The sequence below is a fragment of the Tursiops truncatus genome, chromosome 15 (genome assembly GCF_011762595.2).
Source record: "Tursiops truncatus isolate mTurTru1 chromosome 15, mTurTru1.mat.Y, whole genome shotgun sequence".
Lineage (NCBI taxonomy): Eukaryota > Metazoa > Chordata > Mammalia > Artiodactyla > Delphinidae > Tursiops > Tursiops truncatus.
The window spans coordinates 3,056,139-3,077,219 of NC_047048.1; the positions used below are offsets into that span (position 1 = coordinate 3,056,139).

At 54.7% G+C, this 21,081-nt stretch overlaps 1 protein-coding gene across 1 annotated transcript in view; it reads left to right on the forward strand.

Annotated features, from left to right (window-relative positions):
* Positions 1-21,081, forward strand: part of SDK1 (sidekick cell adhesion molecule 1) — an 822,147-nt gene that overhangs the window by 696,834 nt on the left and 104,232 nt on the right. Inside the window, exons 23-25 of the mRNA XM_073791836.1 lie at positions 17,426-17,535; positions 19,198-19,348; positions 19,908-20,145. Of these exons, the coding sequence (XP_073647937.1) occupies positions 17,426-17,535; positions 19,198-19,348; positions 19,908-20,145 (499 nt within the window). The remainder of the gene's footprint in view (positions 1-17,425; positions 17,536-19,197; positions 19,349-19,907; positions 20,146-21,081) is intronic.

Below are 21,081 nucleotides of genomic sequence, written 5' to 3' on the forward strand. Positions count from 1 at the left end.
CAAAACCCAGTGGCTGGAACAACACAAGTGTGTTATCTCACAGCTTTGGGCTCCGTGGGCTGAAGTCCAGGTGTGGGCAGGCTGCGTTCCTGTCCGGAGGCTCTGGAAGGCCACCGTCTCCTGTTCATTCAGGCTGTTGCCGGTGGTCCTAGGACCAAGCTGGCTGTCACCATCCCCAGCTTGTACGGCCACCACGTCCCTCCCTCCACCTTCAGAGCCGGGTAGGTCCTTCCCAGGCTTCAACTGTCTCCTTCTGTCTCATCCCTCTGACCCACTCTGCTGCCCCACTCTCGCACTTTCCAGGACCCACCCCTGTAATCCAGGATAATCTCCCTATTTCAAGGCTCTTGACCTTAATCACGTCTGCAAAATCCCTTCTGTGTGGAGTAACTACCCACAGGTCCCAGGGATTAAGGTGTGGACACCTGGGGGGTGGTTGGGAGGATGCCTGCAGGGGGCATTATTCTACCTAAAGGTGCTTTCAGCCTTTTGCATACGCAGTTTGTACTTTTGCCACTGAATCTTTGGGATAGATTCCTAGGAACGGGATTTCAAGATCAAGCAATGGATGTATATGTAAATTTCCTCGGCATTACCAAACCCCTCTGCTATAGGTTGTACATTTTGCATTTCCATCAGCAATATATATAATTTGTTGCCATGCCAGAAAAAATTGAAGTCTAATTTATCAATCTTTTCTTGCAAGGTTTTGCACTTCAAGTCTTAGATAGAAAGCTTTTCCTCCTTCTCAGGTTAAAAAGGAATTCACCCAATTTTTTTACTACCAGTTCTGTGGTTTCATGTTTGCATTTAGGTCTCCATCCATTTGGAATTTGTTCTTTTGTATGGAGTGAGGTATGAGTCCATCTTTTATCACTTTGCAAATAGCTGTGCAATTGTCCCCAGAACATCTATTAAAAAGTCCGTTTTTTCCTCCTGATTTGTAGTATTAGATTCCCATATGCACTTGGGTCTGTTTCTGAAGTGTTTATTCTGTTCTATTAGTCAGGCTGTTCGTGCTCTAACTCTACACTGTTTAATTAGAGAGGCTTTAAAATTTGTTTTAATGTCTGGTAAGGTCTTCCCAATCCCCACCAACATACACGCATGCACACGCGCACACACACACACATGCACACATGCGCACACACGCACGCGTGCACACACACACACGCATGCGTGCACACTGCTTTACTCTCCTTGCTGTTGTCTTATGATACCGTCTTTCTATCCAGGAACATGATACATCTTTCCATTTGTTTAAACCTACTTCCGTCAGCTCTTTTCTTCCTGGCAAAAGCACTGGGCTATCTATTCCCACCTTCACCCTGCTCCCCAAAAGGCAGGCAAACTGAGGGGCCATCAGCGTGCCTCAAAAACTGTGATTGGAAACGTATGGACTGTGCACCAGCGGCCCCGGCCCCCCTTTGTCTTGCCCTCCTTTCCTAGCTCTGTGGTCCTGGACATAACTTAACTTGTGCGCAAGCCCCGGCGTCCTCGTCTGTAAAACAGGGTCAGTAGTGCTGCTGCAAGATGGTCGGGAGGATTAATCCATGTATGTACATTTTGTGGCATTTTCTGACTCTGTTGCTGGCATATAAGATCACAGTTGATTTTTGAATTTTTTTTTAAATTTAATGAACTCTCCTGTGTTCTAAGTGCTTTTACAAGCATTAACTCATTTAAACCTCGTACTGACCGAGAGGAGGCTGCTGTGACCCACTCCTGCAGACAAGACCCGAGGGACTCAGTTACGTCCCCGGACCACACGGCCCAGCCCGGGAGGGGATCCGGCTTGAGCGGCCTGGCCCCTGGCCCACACCTGAGGCTGCAGGTGTGCCACCGCCCAGCCTGGTGTGAGGGCCTCAGGGCCGGAAGCGGAGAATGTCTCGTGAGTCTGTTAATTCTTCTGTAGTTTTCTGTAAAGAAGTCACGTCACCTGCTGCTAGTGACAGTTTTATTTCTTCCTTTGAAACCTTTCTTTCTCTTTTCTGTTTCTTGTTATTTATTGTTCTTAATGGGAGGGCTAGATCGTCCGGGATCATAGTGCACTGGAGCAGCGTTAGGACAACCTTTGTTTTATTACTGACTTTAAAGGAATTCTTTTAAGATTTTATTATCAAGTGTGACATTTACAAGACTTACGGGAGGTTTTGTGTGGGATTCTTGAGGCTTTGTTTTTGCAGGTAGTTTGTATTGGGTTCAGACGATGCTTTTCTAATCCTGGTTTGCTAGGAGGGGTGTTTTTTTGCGTTTTTTTAGGATTAAAAAAATCATGAAGAAGTTTAATTTTGTCAAACTGTTTTCTGCATCTACTGAGTTGTTCATGTTTTTTCTTCTTTCATCTGTTGCTGAGATGATTTATGTTGATATTCTAATGTTCGCCCGTCCCAGTGTTCCTGAGATAAACACAACGCGATGTTCATTTGGTTTGCTTTAGTTTGGGTTTAAGATTTTTGTATTCATGTTCGTAGGTGAACTTGGCTTTTCTGGTTGTTGGTTTGGCTTTCAAGACCAAGAGTTCGCTTTCTCACCAGTTTTCATAAATTCGGTTGTGATTGCTCTGAGGGGAGCTGAGAGGAAGGGTGCTGACGCCCTGGCCTTGCTGGTACAGACAGGAGCCTCGTGACCGTCTTCCTAAGGCAGCCGGCGTTCTTCATCCCAGCCGCGGGTCAGTGCAGATTCCAGGGCACACCGGCGCTCAGACCCCACCTCAGATCAATGCGTCAGCATTTCCGGCCGTGGGGTCCATCCTGTTTGTATGGAACTTCCCAGGTGACACGGGGGGTTGAAAAGGTACCACGTTTGCTGCTCTGGTCCTGCCTCGGGGGCCCCGTGCATGGGGCCTGGAGTAGGACGTGTCAGTGATCCGGCTTCTGCCCACATCTCTTTCCAGAGGTTCCGAGGCTCCGTTCCCCAGGGAGGATGATCTGGGCAGGCTCCATGCCTTTCCCCAGAGGTGGCCGTGCCCCTCCAGGCCTGCACCTGGTGTCTCAGAGTGGCCAGGGCAGTGCAGGTCCATGGCACGGGGCCCGTGGGCGATGACACAGACCCCCCGGCTGTGCAGCTCCTGGGCTGCCGTGCTCACAGCTAGCTCACCGCCAGCCTGTAGCCGTTTCTTAAAAGTTTGAGACTGCCCTGAAGTTCATTTTTACCTTTCACCTTGAAAGTATTTCAAAACCACAGAAAAGTTGCAAGAATACTACAAAGAATGACCCTTCACCCAGACACCCTATCCAAGTTTTGTCAGTTGTCCCCAGATGTCCTCGGTAGCAAAAGGATCCAGTCCAGGACCACACGTTGCGCCTGGCCGTCCTGTCTCTCCATCCCCCTCACCTGGATTAGTTCCTCGGCCATTCCTGTCATTTCATGACCTCGACAATTTCAGAGATCACAGGCCGTTCATTTCCTAGGATATCCCTCAATGTGGCTGTGTCTATTTCTTCACGATTAGACCCAGATTATGCATTTTTGGTCAGAATGTCACAGAAGCGATGCTGAGTTCTTCACACTGTGTCTTGTGGGGTTTAACATGATATCGAAATGCCCCATCTTTGGTGGAGTTAATTTTGCTCACTGGATTGAAATGGAGTCCACCGGGTTTTGTCCACTGTAAAGTTACTTTTCTCCCTTTCACGATGAATGAGTATTTCGTGGGGAGATACTTCAAGATTATGTGAAAATCTGATTCTCCTTTCCACTCACATCCCTCGTTTGTCATTCACCGATTATGTTTTGCCAGAATTAGTTAGTATAATGCGGCACGCACTTGTGACCTTTCTAATTCAATCATTTCTTCTACATTTATTGATTGGACTTTTATCGTTAAAAAACAAAAGAGCTTTCTCTTCTCACTTATTTATTCATTTATTTGTTTATATCAGTGTGGACTCACGGATTCCTATTTTATGTAACAGGTTGTAATCCGTTGCTGTCATTGTTTATGGTGATGCTCAAACTTTCCTACATTTGACCCGTGGGGGGCCCTCCAGCCAGCATCTGTGTTCTTTTCACATGTTCCAGTTACTGGGAGTACCTCCTTACTTTCTGGCACAAGATGTTCCTGGATTATCTTATTCTTTTACCTTCCTTCCCAGCCATTCTCCAAGGAAACTTGGATCCTTTCAGTGGAGAGTGAAAGCAAGATCTGGGCACTAGATGTGCTCCTTGCTCCTGGGGTGTCGTAGCTCCCAGGCCCTCTCAGCGCACAGAGCTAGGAGACACACGTGCCCACGTGCATGCAGGTCTACCTCCAGGTCTGTCTCTATATCTGTCTGCACACACTGAGAAGCAGTAGTTGACAGCAGCGCCTCCAAATACAATTCAGTAGCATCCATTTACTCAGGCTACCCCCCTTTCCCCATTTATACTAGCCCTGCTTTGCTCCCAGTATCCTCCTTCTGTTTACTTACTTGCTGAGCCCCCCATATGCGGCCGGTCCTTTGAGCCGGGTGGACACCTTCTCTGCACAGGTCCGGATAAGCTCCTTTGCCTTGGCCTTCTGGAAGGAAGGATGAAGGCTGCCCTAAGACTTTTAACTTGGAAACGTAAGTTATCAAAATCTAAAGTTAACCATTATCTCTGTCTTCCTCCCAGTAGTACAGGATTCTAAAATTCCTTCATTCCAAGTCATACTTGTGGCTGTGTCCAGTGTGCACTTCTTCCTTGTTTCCTACGTCCGCGAAGGCTCCGATGACAATTACCATCTTTTCTTATAGTCAGTGCTTGCTTAGCTTTCATGGCGAGTTTAGCTGCAGCTTCGCTTCCCACCCTGTTGGCCTCCAGGCACGGACCTCGCTTCCCCTTGCGCCCAACCATGCATCTGTTATGCGTCTGTTACACTCTGTCCAGCTCTGCTCTGGCTTTGGGGCCGGAGGCTTTTCGGGTTAGCTAGTCTGCCATATCTCCAGAACTGGAAGTCCCTTTGAAATAGTCTTTCTAAAATATTTTAACGTCAGCTCAGCACGTCTAAAAATTGCGGTAGTGGTGCAGACAGTTGGAACTTCAAAACCGAAAAGGTAATTTTTTCTCCTGAAACTCGTTATTTGAACCATTTGTGTTTCAATATTCCTAGAGAGTAAATGTTCATCTATAAAAAGCAGCTTAGTGCCAAACCCCAGGGGTGAGGGTTACAGACGTTTCCTGGCCAAGAGGAGGCTAGAGGATGTGTCGAGCATTTCGTCACTTGGTGGGTAGGGGCCCGAGCCGATCCTGCCCCAGAGCTGACTCGCACGCGGCCCCTGTAACGACTCCTCCTGCCACGTGGACGAGGTGCCCCTTTCCTCCATCCTCTGCCCTGACTCCACCAACAGGCTGCTACCTGGTTTACGTTGTACTAATCCATTCGCTCGGGCAAGTTCGTTGGAACTGGTTTTCAATCATATACTAAGTTATCCCAAGAAAATATCACAGTGATGTGGCAAAGGTTAGCGTGAACATCCATCCTGGGGCAAACGAATCCTGCTTTTATCTGTGAACGGTTCCTACTAACCTCGAAGGCATATTACAGCAGGGTGTCCATTCAAAAATCAATGAATGGGGGGCTTCCCTGGGGACGCAGTGGTTGAGAGTCCGCCCGCCGATGCAGGGGACACGGGTTCGTGCCCCGGTCCGGGGGGATCCCACATGCCGTGGAGAGGCTAAGGCCCGTGAGCCATGGCCGCTGAGCCTGCGCATCTGGAGCCTGTGCTCCGCAAGGGGAGAGGCCACAATAGTGAGAGGCCCGCGTACCGCAAAAAAAAAAAAAAAAAACAAAACAAATCAATGAATGGGCGTCTCTTTAAAGGCCTTGAAAGCTACTTCATTGCTAGGCCAGTGTTCAGTCATCTGCAGACTCAAGGCAGAGCATACTTCGACCCGCCCCCATCATCTCCTAAAACACACATGGCCCCGTCCAGGTAGAGAACAGACCTGCAGCCTCTGAGAGATCTTTCCTTGTGCCACCCTCCTGGCCTCATCACATTCCATGCATCGTCCTCTGACTCACCCCCAGGAGGGGCCACAGACAGGGTCCCTGAGGACATGTGGCACGAAGAGCGACACTGTCAGTGACACAAAGACAGTGCAGGCTTTGGGGCCAGAGAGCCCGGGCCTTGAACCCCAGCTCTGCCCCTCCCATTCGGGTCCTTCAGCTGTAGAACAGGAATGACGGCACCTGTCTTGCAGGCTGCTGGAGGACTAGAACATTTGGTAATGTTTATGTATCTAAGATGTGCGTGGCTCTGCGTTCTATAGGCATGAGGTACTTTACAAGTAAAATCTCCTCTGAGAAGCCCATCAGCCCCTCAGGGCAGTGGGAGGCCATGTCCATGTCATGTTGTCCCCCAGGAAGCCTCAGTGCACCACCGCTACTTCTCTGAGGGTGTCTTGGCACATTGCTGGTCCAGGCAGGCTCCAACTTTCCTAGAATCAACACAATGGGACCCTAGAGACTGTGATTGGCACAGGTGATGTCTTCTGGAATATTCCACACCCAATTCCCTTCAAATGGATGCAGGCCACACCCAGGCAGGCGCTCTGTGCTGCAGTGCAGTCCCAGCGTTCGCTCACCCAGTGTCTCACCCAAGAAGCGGTTGTCGCCTCCTGCCCTGTGCCTGGCCGCAGGCTGGGATCCTCGGAGGAGTGGGGCTCGGGGACACGCAGGCCAGCAAGAAGTCGGCCGCTTAGCGATTAATCACGTAGAAAGTGGGGAGGTGATTATAGAGGTTCGCTCAGGGTGCTGGTGGACGCCGAGGAAGGAGGGACGGAGTCCTTCAGGTGGCCGTAGAGGCCCACGAAGGGGGTGACATCTGAGCCCCGTCCCCAGGGACCTCGACAGTTAGCCAGGGCAGAGGACATCTGAGCAGCGCCCGGGAGCAAGGACTGGGCTCCTGCCAGAACGTTCTGTGGCAGGACGGCGCTTGCTTTCCTCCCCTCTGATCCACGTCTTTGCAGAAAAGTTTCCTTTGAATTCTGACCGTTTGTCGAAGTGCGCTGAGCAGGCTGTGTTCCTGGAGCTGTCATCAGTGAATTATGGAACCAAAGATCCTCATCACTGGAGGAGCCCCTTGAAAGGCCCTGTAATTAGCTGATGCTCAGACGTGGGTTAAAATCTTAAATACCAGCGCTTCCCTGGTGGCGCAGCGGTTGAGAGTCCGCCTGCCGCTGCAGGGGACGCGGGTTCGTGCCCCAGTCCGGGAGGATCCCACATGCCGCGGAGCGGCTGGGCCCGTGAGCCATGGCCGCTGAGCCTGCGCGTCCGGAGCCTGTGCTCCGCAACGGGAGAGGCCACAGCAGTGAGAGGCCCGCGTACCGCAAAAAAAAAAAAAAAAAAAAAAATTAAATAGCAGCTTTTATGGGTATTTCTGGTTCCGTAATGCTTTGCTTAATTAGTAACCTTTGACTGTAGAGTGAGCAGAACATCTCCTCCCACACTTTCACGGCGTGCGGTAAAAGGGGCAATTGCAAATGTGACGTCTTTTCCTTTGATCCTGCTTGCCGGCCCGGTGCGTCTGGGAGCCCCGCCGTTCGCAGCTGTTGGCTGTGTCTAATAGCCAAGATAACACCGGGCTTCTCCAAAGGCTGCTCTGAGCAAGGTTTTCTGTAATGAAGATGCTGGTGGTAGCACTTGGGTGCGGATAAAACTGGTTCCATCCGAAAATGTAAAGAAAAAGCCCATTTAGTGCTTACTTGTGCATAATAGTAGCCATTTTCTTAACAGCCACTGTTTCAGGGAGTGTTATGGGCTAATAAAACGCAGCGTGGGCTGCGGAGTGCTGGTCTCTAGATAACCACAGAGCAGCGGAGGTGGCGGGCCAGTGCCCAGGAGCCGCGGGCGAGGCGCTCACAGATGCCCGAGGTGGCCCAGCAGTGTCTGCGGCGGTGGCATTTGGAGACACACCTTCCGCGGAGAACTTGGGGTGCGGGGTGGAGTGACGCTCTGTCTCCCAAGTACACGTGCCCCCCAAGGGACCGGATCAGGGGCTGAAGAGTGGGAGGCTGGGCTTTGTTTCCTTTTCCTTTTGCTGACGTGCTCCCCCGAGAGAAAGCTTTCGGGGTGTATGGGGCCCCGTGTTTCCCCATCATACCTGGTCCAGGCCTCTCTCCCAGTAAATCTCTCCTGGCGTCGAGTTCTCGGGAAAAACACTCTGTTTTGTCACAGTTGAGGCCCAGGCTGCTGGGCTTGCAGCCAGCACGCTGCCTGGGAGTTCCAGGTTGGGAGCCTTCCTGCCCGTCCAAGGCCTCATCTGTCCCCTCCACGCCTGCACCCACTCCGCATGTGCCGAGGGCCGGTGGGTTCCAGTCCCGAACTGACCTCTGGGTGCCCCATCTCCAGCGCGGAGGGAAGAGGGACTCACGGAAGAAACAGGGCACCGGGACCTCACGACAAGTGAGGGAGAAGCAGACAGCCGTGGGCCTCCGGGAGGCTCCGTTCACGACCCTCCTTTAGAGCGAGGACGGGGAGGTGTGCCCACGTCGGGGGAGCAGCTCTCTGAAACGTTGCTCTCAACGGTCTGCTTTGCTGCGTATGATTCCCAGTGATTTCTCCTCTTTAACAGTCCATCAAAGCGTTAAATAGCAAGTTGGGAAACATAGAGGCTTAGGAAGACCGGAGGTTCCCTGGAACAAGACACTCAGATGCCCGGCTCTGCCCGGGGCCGTCCAGTGTTCCATCCTCAGCTGGGCCCGGCTGTTCGCAGGATGGGACCAGCTGGGACCTGCCAGGAAGTACGTGGCCCCAGGAAGGCCGGGGAGGGACAGGCTGACCAGCAAAGACGGTGCCAGAGCGGAAACCGGGCACGTCAGAGAGGAGCCGTCCTCGGCACGAGGCTGCCGGGGGTGTAGGAGACCCGTCGCGCTGCCAAGGGCCACAGGGACGGGGACCTGGCCCACAGAACGAGTCCTGCGGCCTCTCCTGGCCTCGCTCCCTCAGGAAAACGTTGGGAGAGTAACAACGCCTTAGAGCCTCAGCGTCGGACTCATACTTATTAAGCACTTAGTAAACACAGCACATAATGAAAATATTAAAGCCAAGGCAAGTGTTTGGACTCGAAGAGCTGCTCGAGTGGCTGTGGCTCCGAGGAAGGACCGTCCTTGCACTGGGGGTGTTCCTGGCACAGGCCCGTGGGACAGCGCAGGGTTCAGCCCCGGGAAACACTGCAGAGTCAAGCCAACCGCCAGGCCAGCCCCAGGCTGGGCCCACCAAGGTCAGCGACCTGCAGTGCTCAGGACAGGAGGCGCTGGAGTTCCACGCGGGCCTCCGGTCAGAGGAGCAGGTGGGCCGCGTCCCCGGTGGGGGCAGTGTGGGTGCAGCTGGGAAGGAGCAGCTCGTGCAGCCGGAAGCCAGCTGGGCGTCCAGCTGCTGGTGGGAGAGCGTAGTCACAGGGAGCCAAAGCCACCCCGCGTCCAGCCGTCCCCGGTCCCCTTTCCCAGCAGAGACCTTCCATCCTTTGTCTGTGTGTCTTCTGCCTCCGACGGTGTGCTCTGTCTCTGGCAGGGTCTCTGGCAGGGTCACAGGCCAGACGCTTTCTATCTCATCACTTCAAGGTCTGGAGCTGGGGGTTTCTGATCGCTAATTCTCTCTCCTCCTTCCCTCCATGTGGGTGGGCAGTAGGGCTGTTTGTGGCCCTTTTGATAAGCATCTGTCACCATTTCAACTGTAATACGCCTTGGCTGTGGTTGAATTTCTTTTTCATAATAGGAAGAAAAAGAGTGACATTTTTTCTGAACAGTCTGTCACAGATGCGTAAGAGGGCTGTCACTCCTCTGATGGCTTCTTCCACGATGGCCCAGCCATCTGGGTAGATTTGCCGAGACGGGCCTCAGCTCTGTTCTGGTGTAACGCCTCTGCCTGAGCGCTTAGGTACTGAGGGGCTAGGTGACGGTGAAGTACACACTCGGATACTTCAAAATGTTTACTGTTTGCTTGATTGTCCATAATAACACCCTTGCGATGACTTTTCTCTTTTATTTCTCAACTTGCATAGGAAATCTGTACAAGATGAACGGTTTGAAGTGGCTTTTTTGTTCATTAGTCTGTCAGATCCTTTTAGGTCCTATTATGGGACTTTTAAAAATAAGACAGGAGAAGAAAATACTGCAGCGTAAGTGACAACTCAAGTACAACTGAGGGACGCGTTTTACTACAAATGTCATTTTCAAAAAATAGAGGTCAATGCACATGTAAATCACAGCTGTCCAACTAAATTAAATTTTACAAGAGTCATAGTTTCCTGTTCTTTTTGAGGACCGCTCAAATTCTTCCATCCTAATTCTCTTGTTGGAATTTTAGATTTGCCTGTATGTTTCATTTTTCTGGTCATTAGGTTTTATACTTGTTTCATTTAGTCATACATTCATCCAGCAAACATTTATTAAGCATCTACTGTCATATAGGTTTCAGGATTCATGCTACATGCTAGATTACAAAGATGGAAAAGTTTTAGTCCCCACCTCCAGAAACTCACAATCTGGGCGGAAATGTGGGAGGGATGATTGAGATGTAATATAATAATCAATAAAAATGAGGCTTGTGAGAATTGTTATAAAAAATGTTGCCAAGACAGTAGCAGAAAGAAAATGGGTAACAGAATAGGGTAATCGAGGAGGGCTCCATGTAGGAGGTGAACTCTAAGTTGGGCCTTGAAGGATGGATGCACAGTATTTTGATGGGGAGCAGGGCATCCCAAACAGAGAGAATAGCGGAGTGAAAGGCGTGGCACCCGCTGTTTTAAAATGTGAATTTCACTTCTATTCAGGTAGAGTGAGGCCAATGGATCAGGAGACAACTCCCTGAAAAGACCATTTGTTTCTCACAGATCCCAAGAGGAGGGAGCACATGATGCCGGGCAGGGCCACACAGGGAAGCACCAGGGTCTCCCAGGAGGCAGAGGGGGCAGTGTGGACCAGAAACCTCACTGTGGTTTCCGTGGAAGGAGTGGACAAGGCAGGGTGGGCAGGCTGGGGACGGGCTAGGCTGGACCATTCCAGCAGGCTCTGGGGCACAGGGCCCATCCCTGGTTGTCTGGTACCTGCCCTGGGTGATGAGGGCAGGGGGACAGTGGCCCAGAGTGTGGGAGCCCCAAGGAGGAGGGGGTGGGGTGAGGGCTCTGGGTTGGTTGATTTGCATTGGAAAGGTGTGCTCACAGGTGAGTTGTTTGTTATCTCTAGGACCCGGCTGCCCTGGGAGGGGCAGTCCCAGCTGGGTCAGCCAGGCCCCGGATGTCAGGGCATGAAATACAGAAACTAGAACTGTGGCTGATACACACGTGGGGAGGGCTGAGCAGCTGCGTGGTCGGGCCCCGTGTGAGCAGGTGGTGATGGGAGGCGAGACCGGAGGGGAGGCAGGAGCCGGTGTGAGCAGCCTGCAGCACCTTTACTAAGGGTGGAGGTTGTTTGTGTCTGAAAACGTCGGCAAGAGCCTGCATCTCCTGGTCTCTGAGCACGGGCCAGGGTGTCTCGGCGCTCCCCACGCTTCACCCCAGCAGAGTCTCCCGACGGGCCTTCACTTCGGAGCCCCAAGGCCAGGTCCCCGCATCACACGAGCATGTGTCGGGCCGGTTCCGGTGTTCCAGTCCCTTTCCCGACCCTCCACACACACCCCGCTCCGTGAGCGATGGGGCCCGATCCTCGCCGGATCTTAGAAAGTGGCACCAAATCCCGCCACGGGGTGCAGGACGGCGTGGGCAGTCCTGTTTGTCCTTGAGAGGCTCTGTGTCTGACGGGAGAGAAGGGACAGACACAGATGCCGTCCCCCCTACACTTGTGACAGACACGGAGGAGGCCAGCCTCGCTGTCGAGGCAGGGAGGAGAGGAACCAGGGGTCCGGGGTCCCACGGCAGAGCCGCTCTTGTGTGCGGGGCTTGGGCCAGGCACAGGGGCCCACAGACTCAAGGGAGGCAGGCCCCCAGGGCCCCCAGTGCAGGGACAGTCGTGCGTGCACACGTGGCTTCCAGGAGAAGCCTCTCCTTGGGTAGGGGAGGACTTCATGGAAAAACTGGTTCCTAGAAGGGTATTTCAGAGGGGGTGTGAATAAGGTGGCAAAAACCCAGGCGCGCATGGGGGGAGGTAAGACTGGGGAGTCGGCCTCGAGTCTGCAGACAGTGAAGGCCGTTCAGTGGAGCCTGGGCCGGCGGGTAAAGCCGTGTGCTGTCCGAACTGGATGACGACCCGGTCATCCAGTTCGCTTTATGGATGGCCGCAACAGGTGAGGCCCAGAAATTTCTGAGGCCTGAGTGTTGTGGGCATTGTGGGCTGGGCTGTGTAGGGTGACCGATGGGGAAGGGGGGCCTTCCCGAGATCAACAGCCGGGGCTCCATCTGACCTGTGACTTTCTAGCTGCTCATCAGGGAAGCAGGCTCGCGAGGCCAGTGGCCATGACCGGACATGAGGGCAGGCTAGCCGGCAGCCCTGAACTTTGGTCTGTTTTGAGGAAGAGAGGCTTTTCTAAGAGATGTCATTCTTTTCTTTTAAGTCACTGAGCTTGACTATCCAAATAGTTCAAGCGACCGGTCAGGAGCTTCTAAACTGGGGTCCTGTCAGTGAAATCAAGTGAAGGTAAGACAGGCCGAGGGGCCTCCCAGCATCGGGCAGACGGAGGGGGGTGGGCAGCAGGCGTCGGGGGTGAGGCCCTGGCTCAGAGGCTGGAAGCAGGAACGTCCTCCCGGCGGTCAAGAGGCACGAAGGCCGCGCCGGGGTCTGAGCCGTCCTCATGGAGGGACGCCAAATGCCAGGAGGAAGGAGGACACTGCTGAGGGGAGAAAGGAGGGGCCGGGACAGACCCGGGAGAGATGTTGTTTCGGAGTCACTGCGGGCAAAGGAGGAAGCAGAGGAGAGGTGGCTGGGAAGCCAGACGGGGCCAGGAGTACCCAGGGTCACAGACCCAGGAGAGCAGCATTTGAGATCGAGGGACGTTTAAGGCAGAGGACCAAATGGTCATTTCACAGCCCTCCTGCTTCCGAAGATAAGAAGAGTGTTAAAGGGCTTCCCTGGTGGCGCAGTGGTTGAGAGTCCGCCTGCCGATGCAGGGGACACGGGTTCGTGCCCCGGTCTGGGAGGATCCCACATGCCGCGGAGCGGCTGGGCCCGTGAGCCATGGCCGCTGAGCCTGTGTGTCTGGAGCTTGTGCTCCGCAACAGGAGGGGCCGCAACAGTGAGAGGCCCGCGTACCGCAAAAAAAAGAGTGTTAAATAGTTAAAAAGTAAATGAATAAGCAACTAGCAAGGTACTGGGGAGGAGCGGGGAGGGCGGGGACCCTGCTTCTGGCTGTTTCGGAGCAGGAAAACTCAGTCAGTGCCAGAGGCACCCCGCCCCGCCCCCACCAGCTCACGAGGGCTGCAGGCTGTCCGGACTCTTCGGGAACGGGCCTCGAGCCCCGTCCACCCTGAGTCCCCTCCTGGCTGCGCTGCCATCTGCCAGCAGTGCCGCGCGGAGGGGCCGCAGCTGTCTGGGGCTCCCTGGGAGGCTCCACTGGCTCAGGCACGGGGACGCAGCTCAGCCCGAGGGGACGCGGGAGCTGTGCAGGTTGCTTGGCCGGCAGGTTTTCCTCCTGACACCGGGGTTCGGCGGGTTTCCATAGAGTGGATTCTTCGAGCATCTTTCCCCCTCTCCTTAGCTCTGGGTGAGAGGAGAGCTGCTGCCTCCCGCCTTCCCCGTCCGGCACGTCCTTTCCCTGCGCAGCTGCAGGTCCACGTGCTTCCTCTCCACGTGCAGTTACCTTGTGGGCCAGTTAATGCCTGTCCTGTCAGTGGCCACTGATCCCTGGCCTCCGGGTGCCGAGCTCATCGTGGCAACGACGGCCATGGCAACTCGGGCTCTGATGGAGAAACCACTTGGCAAGGCTGGCGGGGTCTGGGACCCCAGGAACTAAAAGAGCAGGTGTGTCCGAAGGCGCCCAGTGCAGGCGGGCCATGGGAGCAGCGGCCCAGGGCCCTCCCGTGGAGGTGGGCAGTGGGGCAGCCTCCCCTGGGGCTTCAGCAGAGGACGGCGGGCTCCCGGTGGGCCCTAATGACCACCCCCGCTGAGTGGCATTTGAAACGCGTGGCGTTTCTGCTCTTGTAATAAGTATTGTAAAGTGCTGTTTGTTAGCATTAAAAGAAAAAGAAGGAAAAAATTGTTAAAATCCCAGCCTCCCCACGGAGCTCTGGTTGGTTTTATCCTTAAAGAATCCTGCCACACGCTCTGCCTAGCCGCTTGCTAGGCAGAGAGCGGCCGCTTGCTTCTAGAAAGGCCGTCGTCGTGATGGTCTTGAAATCCAACCAGAGAGCCCAAGGGGCCCAGCAGGGATCAGAGGACTCCCCTTCCGCACTGAGAAGGCTCCTGTCTCTTTAGATCCAAATGTAAACCTTTTATTGTAGAAATTTAACCCCCGCCACCGCCGAGGTCTAGAACTACAATTGTGTTTTCGGTAATAATTTGTTTCTGGAGCTCAGTGCCAGGCGGCCCGTTTTCAATACTGCCCTGGAAGTCACACACACGTTTGTCTGTGTATTCATTCGTGTGTTAAACCAACGGGTCGGGCCCCGAGTTTGGGCTGGACCCTGGGGGAGGTGCTGGGGCTTCAGTGGCGAGTCAGACCCTGAACCCACCTTGGGGGCTCGTGGGACAAGTGGCAGCAAGTGTGGAAGACGCCTCGGGAGGAGGCGGGAGACACACCGCGTGCCCTGTGGCGGGACGCAGGCAGGGTAGGTCGCGTGGTAAACATAGGTTCGGGGGCCAGGGGGTCTCCGCTGCAGCTTCGCGGCTCCACTGTGAGAGCATGAACGTGGGGCTGGCCGTACACAAACCGGTGAGCGAGGCCGTGCACCAGTGAAACTTTATTTACAAAGCAGGAGGCGGGCCGGGTTCGGCCTGCGGGCCGGAGGTTGCAGGCGCCAGCCAGAACTAGAGCCTTGCTGAGTAAGTCTGCCTAAGGCTCCTCTGCCTTAAGGACTCTGACTGTGTTTGACTTACTATTTAGGATTTGGCCCAGACCCTGTAAAGTGAGCTGCAAACCTGTAGAGGCCGCAGACCCAGAGGTTGCCGCTGTGCTGCTCTTCTAACCGGTTTCACGTCGCATGTTGCCGTCTCCTTGCGGCGTCCTTCCCCACACTGACTCAGACTCCGTCTCGGGTGCTCTCCCCTGAACCACCTTCGCACCTGCTGCTTCCCTCATCCGTGAGCAGCATAGATCTTCGACACGCACTGCGTCTGAGCGAGAACTGGGTGTGATCAGCCCTGCGCCGGGTCACGTGGAAGGTGCCGGCACAGCACGGAATTAGAACATCGCCTTCTGGCGGCCTGTGGTGGGGGGATAGTGGGGGGCGAGGGGGTCCCGTTCATGGGGGCTTCCCAAAGGCCTGGTGCTACCCAGGCCCGAAGGAGCTCGCCGGCCGCGTGAAGGAGCGGAGGGCTGGGTGCGCTTGGGACTATATGATGCCATTAGGTCGTGACGGCTGGGCCCGCAGGGAGAGCGGCAGGCGGGGTCTGCGGAGACATGCGGCACCCACCTGAGCCCCCAGAATGCGGCCTCCATTCAAATCCAGGTCTTTTAAAAAGGAGCCAGAGCGCTGCTGGGGGCGGGGGGGGGTGACCTCGGGTGTCCCCACCCGACACTTGTAGGTTACACTCATCAGAGCGAAAGCCCCACAGCCAACCCGTAGCCCCTTCTGTGGGGTCCCGCGCTGCAGACGCGGAGGGCTGGCCGCCTCGGTGCAGGGCCCCGGACTCCGGCCGCGTCCTCCCGATGTCCCTTCAGCGGCTTGCTGCTGTGCTGCCTCCCGGGCTCGTTACCCGCTCTGGCCTCCTGCCCTTTCCCCGCCATACGTTTGTGGCTGGTCATCCCATGTTTTATTTTGACGCTCTCTAGCCGAGGTGAAATCGTGATAAACATACAGTGAACCGTGTTAGCCTGTGCGGTTCACGAGTTAGCGCCTCTGCAGCGCCCCCACCCCCTCCATCTGCTTCCGAAACCTTTGCCGGGCTCCACCCAGCCCCCCATGCCCGTCAGGCCGCCGCTCCCCTTCCCCTGGCGCCCACCAGTCTGCACTCTGTGTCTGTGGGTTTACCTGTTCTGCATATCTTATGCAATGGGATCATGCAGTGCGTGGCCTTTGGGGTATGGCCGCTCTCTCAGCACCACGCTTTCGAGGCCCGCCCGCGCTGTAGCAGGTGTCAGGGCCCCCCCTTCCTCCGCTGAGCAGTGTCCGTGCTGTGGCCGCACCGCGCTTTGCTTCTCCGTCATCCGTTGATGGACACTCGCGCTGCTTCTTCCCTTGGCCGCCGTGAGCAGAGCGGCCGTGAACGTGTGTGTACGAGGACCTGCGGAAGAACCAGTTTGCACTTCTTCTGGGTGTAGACCCAGCGGTGGAAGCGCTGGGTCACGTGGTGATTCTAGGTTTTTGAGGAGGTGCCAAGCCACTTTCACGTGTTTAGTCAAGGGTATTTGGAGTTTTGCGCTCAGTTTCTTGGGGACTCATGCCGCCCGGCCCCGTGTTTGCTGTCCCCCTCTCATCCTCCGCGTCCGTTTCTCCAGTTTACCAAGGTCGTTTGAATTCTCGTGCCACCCTCCCATGACCACCTGCCAGCCTGCCTGAGACAGGGATGCAGGGACATGAAGAGAACTCAGAGGCTTCCCTGGCTCGTGGTGACTCGTGTCCCCCTGTTGTTCTCTCGTGTGGACAGGCCCTGGGGCTCTGCAAGGCGGCGCGGGTGGGGCAGAGAGACTGGGGCAGGCAGAATTCAAAGCTGCCTCAGAATGTGGCGAGAACCACGAGATGTGTGGCTCGGGGGCAGGCTGGGTGGTCCTGGGAGGGTCAGAGCCACGTGAAAATACCTCCAGGGCAGCCGACCGGACGGGAAGTTCACAGACGGGGAATAAATCAGCAGGAATGGGTCCCTGGGCAGGACCAGAGGGCGGGCAGGGCGCCCCACTTGGAAAGGGCTCAGCTGTGCCCCGAGGCGGGTCCTTACCACCTCAGCAGCGAGTCCCCTGCGGAAGGACCTCTGGTGTCCCGGCCAGCGGCGGTGTCTTTGGTGTGTGTTTGGGCAGAAGGGGTCAGGGTGGGAGCGGGAAAGGCTGAGGCCGCTGCTCGGCTACAGTGGAAGTGGCTCTGAACCCTCCGTGAGGACACCCGGCCACCCAGGTCCCGTGGGGTCCTGGGCAGGTCTTCTCTGACGAGTTATCCCCTCAGCAGGAATGAAGGACCCGACAGCCAGGTCCTCTCCTGCACCCGCGGCCTCAGAGCGCTCGGGCAGTTGTGCCCAGGTCCTGACTGTGAGCTGGTGACCGAAACCCCCCCAGACCCAGTGGCAGGGACAGAGGAGCCCACGTCTCAGAGGCACGGGTGGGGGTGTGCACACACAGGACTCAACTCGCCCCACTCGTGGGGGACACTGGGCGGCCACACGTACATGAATGGCAGCCTCCGCCCTGTGTCGTCCAGCTGGTCCCAAGACCTCCCTTCCCCAGGTTGGAGCCGTCGGCGACGAGGAAGAGTGGGTTACCCTCTACGAGGAGGAGAATGAACCTGACGCCCAGACGCTGCAGATCCCGAACCTCACGCCCTACACTCATTACAGGTGAGAGCAGCGGGCCGTGAACCCCGCACGAGGAGGGGGTGCCCCCACCCACAGGTGGCCCCATCTGCAGTAGTGAAACCTGGCTGCATGAGTGTAGGCGAGACACTTCCAGGTGGACCTAACAGTAAAGTCAACCTTTCGGGGCACGAGACACGGTCGAGTGTTATTCCAGGGAGGTGGTACCCGATGCTAGGTCAGCCACGCCCCCTACCACCAACGCCGCTGACCAGGCAGCCAGCAGCATGGCTGGTACATTAGGCTTAGTAGCCAAGGCCCACGTGGTTGGAGATGTGGTGCTTTTCTTTACAAAACTCCACGACCTCTGGGGACTGTTACCGTGCCGTGTGTACACAGAGCAGGCGTCCTCAGAGCACCCTTCTGCTTCCCCCTCCCCGCCCAGGACTAGCAGTGATCAAGCACTTAATGTGCCATTTAACCTTTGCTCCTTGACCCTGAAACCTATCCAGGCAGTACACCCTTGGCCTTAACAAAGGGTAGGCTGGTCATGGGCTGGTAGAGACATCGTGACTCCCCCATAAGGTCACTGAAGGAGGTGGAATTTCCAGTTATCACCAGATGCTGAGTTTGATAAGGTCGCTGTTCTGCCAGGATGGATACATTTCATAAGATCGGGGAACAAAAGACTAAGAATGACTAATTCAGGGAGTAAAAGGTGAGCTGTTACGTCTTTTTGCGAAGGACACTTTCAGTACGATACAGCAGGCTTAGGGGTTTTGGAAAAAACCTGATGAGAGATGCTGTTTAACTTACATTCATTTTACCATCCTTCCTAAGATTAGAGCAGATGAATCAAGATACACTTGTTTTTAGAGAAAAACATTCAGCATAAAATGACCTGTTGGGATGCAAGACTTGCCGTGGGAAATTAGTATAAGCTATACAGTCATTTCCAAGATCAGAAAGTGTGATTAGAGATCAGTGAACCTGTCTTAAAATCACGTAAATTTAGGAAGCCCCTCTAATTAATATGTGTGTCTACTTAGGATATTTGTCTGGTATATAAGTTCAATTCGAATAGTTGTACATATTAATAGAGAAGAGATAAAAACTGAGAACATTAACATCGACTTTAAAGAACATCTAATTCCACCCTCGTTTTATAGACAAGGAAAAAGGCAAGTCAGCGATGGGGTGAGAGTCGCAGGGTGTGGAGTCTGGGGCCCTTGCTCGTCTCCTGAACCAACAGAGGATGGGTTGCAGGGCACCCTTGGTCATTAAGAGATGCTGGAATTTCAAAGCTGTCATCTGGTAGCGACGTTGTGGCATTCCACTTCCGTTAAAGAGCTACTTGAGCTCTAACCCCCTGGTCTCGCCCTGAACTTGAACCAGCCAAGGGCATCTGACGGCACAGGTTCTGGCCACGTAACCCATCCAGCCACGCTTCCCTCGGAACGGGAAACTGCTGAGTTGCGGTGCCTTTACCATTCTGTGGAGGCTTTTAGGGCAAGAGGCCATATATGTAATTCACATTTTTAATGAAACCAGGTGGAAAGAGCGCGGCCTTGAGCAATGGCCTCTGTGATACGGGCAGACACGTATCTGCCCCCGCCCACCTCGTACCCCTGGAAGTTGTGGGCGGGTTTCCATCCTTCCACATTACCTCTTGTGCAGAGTAACTCCGGTCGTGGGCTTTGCTTCCAGGTTCCGAATGAGGCAGGTGAACGTCGTCGGTGCCAGCCCCTTCAGTCAGTCCTCCCGGGTCATCCAGACCCTGCAGGCCCCCCCGGACGTGGCCCCCACCAGCATCACCGTCCGAACCGCAAGCGAGACCAGCCTGCGGCTCCGCTGGGTGGTGAGTTGGGAGGTGGGGGGCCTGCGTGGGAGCCCAGAGCTTAGTCATTTCCTAGTCTTGCCTTGTCCCGGTCCAAACTAATCTCATCGTTAAACCAGGAAGTATTGCATTTTGCAGTCGGTGTTGGATCTCAGAGCAGCCCCCGCTTCTTATTAATTAGTAGCATGACTCACTGGCTTCTTGGAACCGAGGAATATCTTTGGGGAGGAAAGCCGCTGGCCCTGCAGGCTGAACCTGTTAAGTCCTTAAGCCAGGTTGACACGGAACCAATACTCGGTATTTGTAAGAGAGCCAGGTTGATATTGAATCAGAACATTTCCCCACAAAATTAAGCTGAAATGTATGAAAAGAAATTATGTCCAGCCAAAGTTACTGAAAGGACTTCATTTAATTAACAGAAGAAAAGTTCCAGGGGAAAGTAGAATAAAGGTCATAAGAATATTCACCCCAGAACATCTCTTCCGGGGACTTGGCCCCCTAAGACAGGCCCGTGCATGGAGACCCTCACAGGGGGCGGCCCCAAGACCTTGGCTCACCGCGGACTGTTGTCCACTTCCAGCCGCTGCCCGACTCGCAGTACAATGGGAACCCCGAGTCCGTGGGCTACAGAGTTACGTGCTGGCGTCCCGACCTCCCGTCCACTGCACTGGCCCAAGTCATCAGCGACCGGCTGGAGAGGGAGCTCACAGTCGAGGGGCTGGAGGAGTGGACAGAGTACGAGCTGCAGATGCAGGCCTTCAACGCCATCGGGGCCGGGCCCTGGAGCGAGTCCGTGCGGGGCCGGACACGGGAGTCAGGTGAGACGAGGGCTGGCCGGGCCCTCCCCGTGTCTCCCTGGAGACCGAGCAGAGCGTCCGCAGTGTCACTGGCATCTCGCTGGTTCATCCCCCACTCCCCTGCCATGTCTATGTTGACACTTTCCTGAGTAATTAGGTCCAACTGCATCAGAGCCCATGACGCTGCTTTGAAATTGATGATGAATTCTACCAGGGGCTAGACTCGCATTATTACCTTTTTAATTAGGGGTAATTCTCACCACCGATGATGAAAAGTAGGAGTGTACAGAGACTCTAAGGAGGTCTTTATAATGCAAGGAGTTCGGGACCTCCTTCTGATAAAGTCACGCGTGTGACGTGCTGAGCCTCCCCTGCGCTAGAAAATAGACGCTCAAAAGTTCGATTGCTTTAGCACAATGGCAGTTTATTCCTCTCTCATTACAGCCTAAGATGGGTGTTCTTGTTGTTGGGTGGCTCTCGTCCATGAGGTGATTCAAGGACCCAGGCTCTGCTGTCCTGTAAATTAACCACCATCTGCATGCAGCTGCCAGAGGGGAAGAATGAGCAAAGGGTGGGCGCACCTGTGTCTTAACACCTGCGCAGAAATGGCACACACCCCTCTGCTCACGTCCGCGGGGCTCGGGCCACCGCTCATGGTCAGGAAGGAAAGGAAAACTTTCAGTGGTCTCTCTGGAGAATGCTCTTCTTCTAGGCTTTGCGGTCAACATGGTTTGCAGGACCCTTACTGGCCTGGTTCGAGTTTGTAGAAACACAGAAAAGTGTTGCTAACACTTTAAGGACGCACAGGACAGCTCTTTCTGAAATAGTGAGGTTTTCTCCTGAAAAGGAAGAACGTCTCTGCTCCTCTCACCATCCCCTTACCCCGCGATGCTCTCCCAGTGCTTGATATATCCCGTGGGGGGCAGGGGCGGGGGGGGGGGCGCTGTTCAATACCTT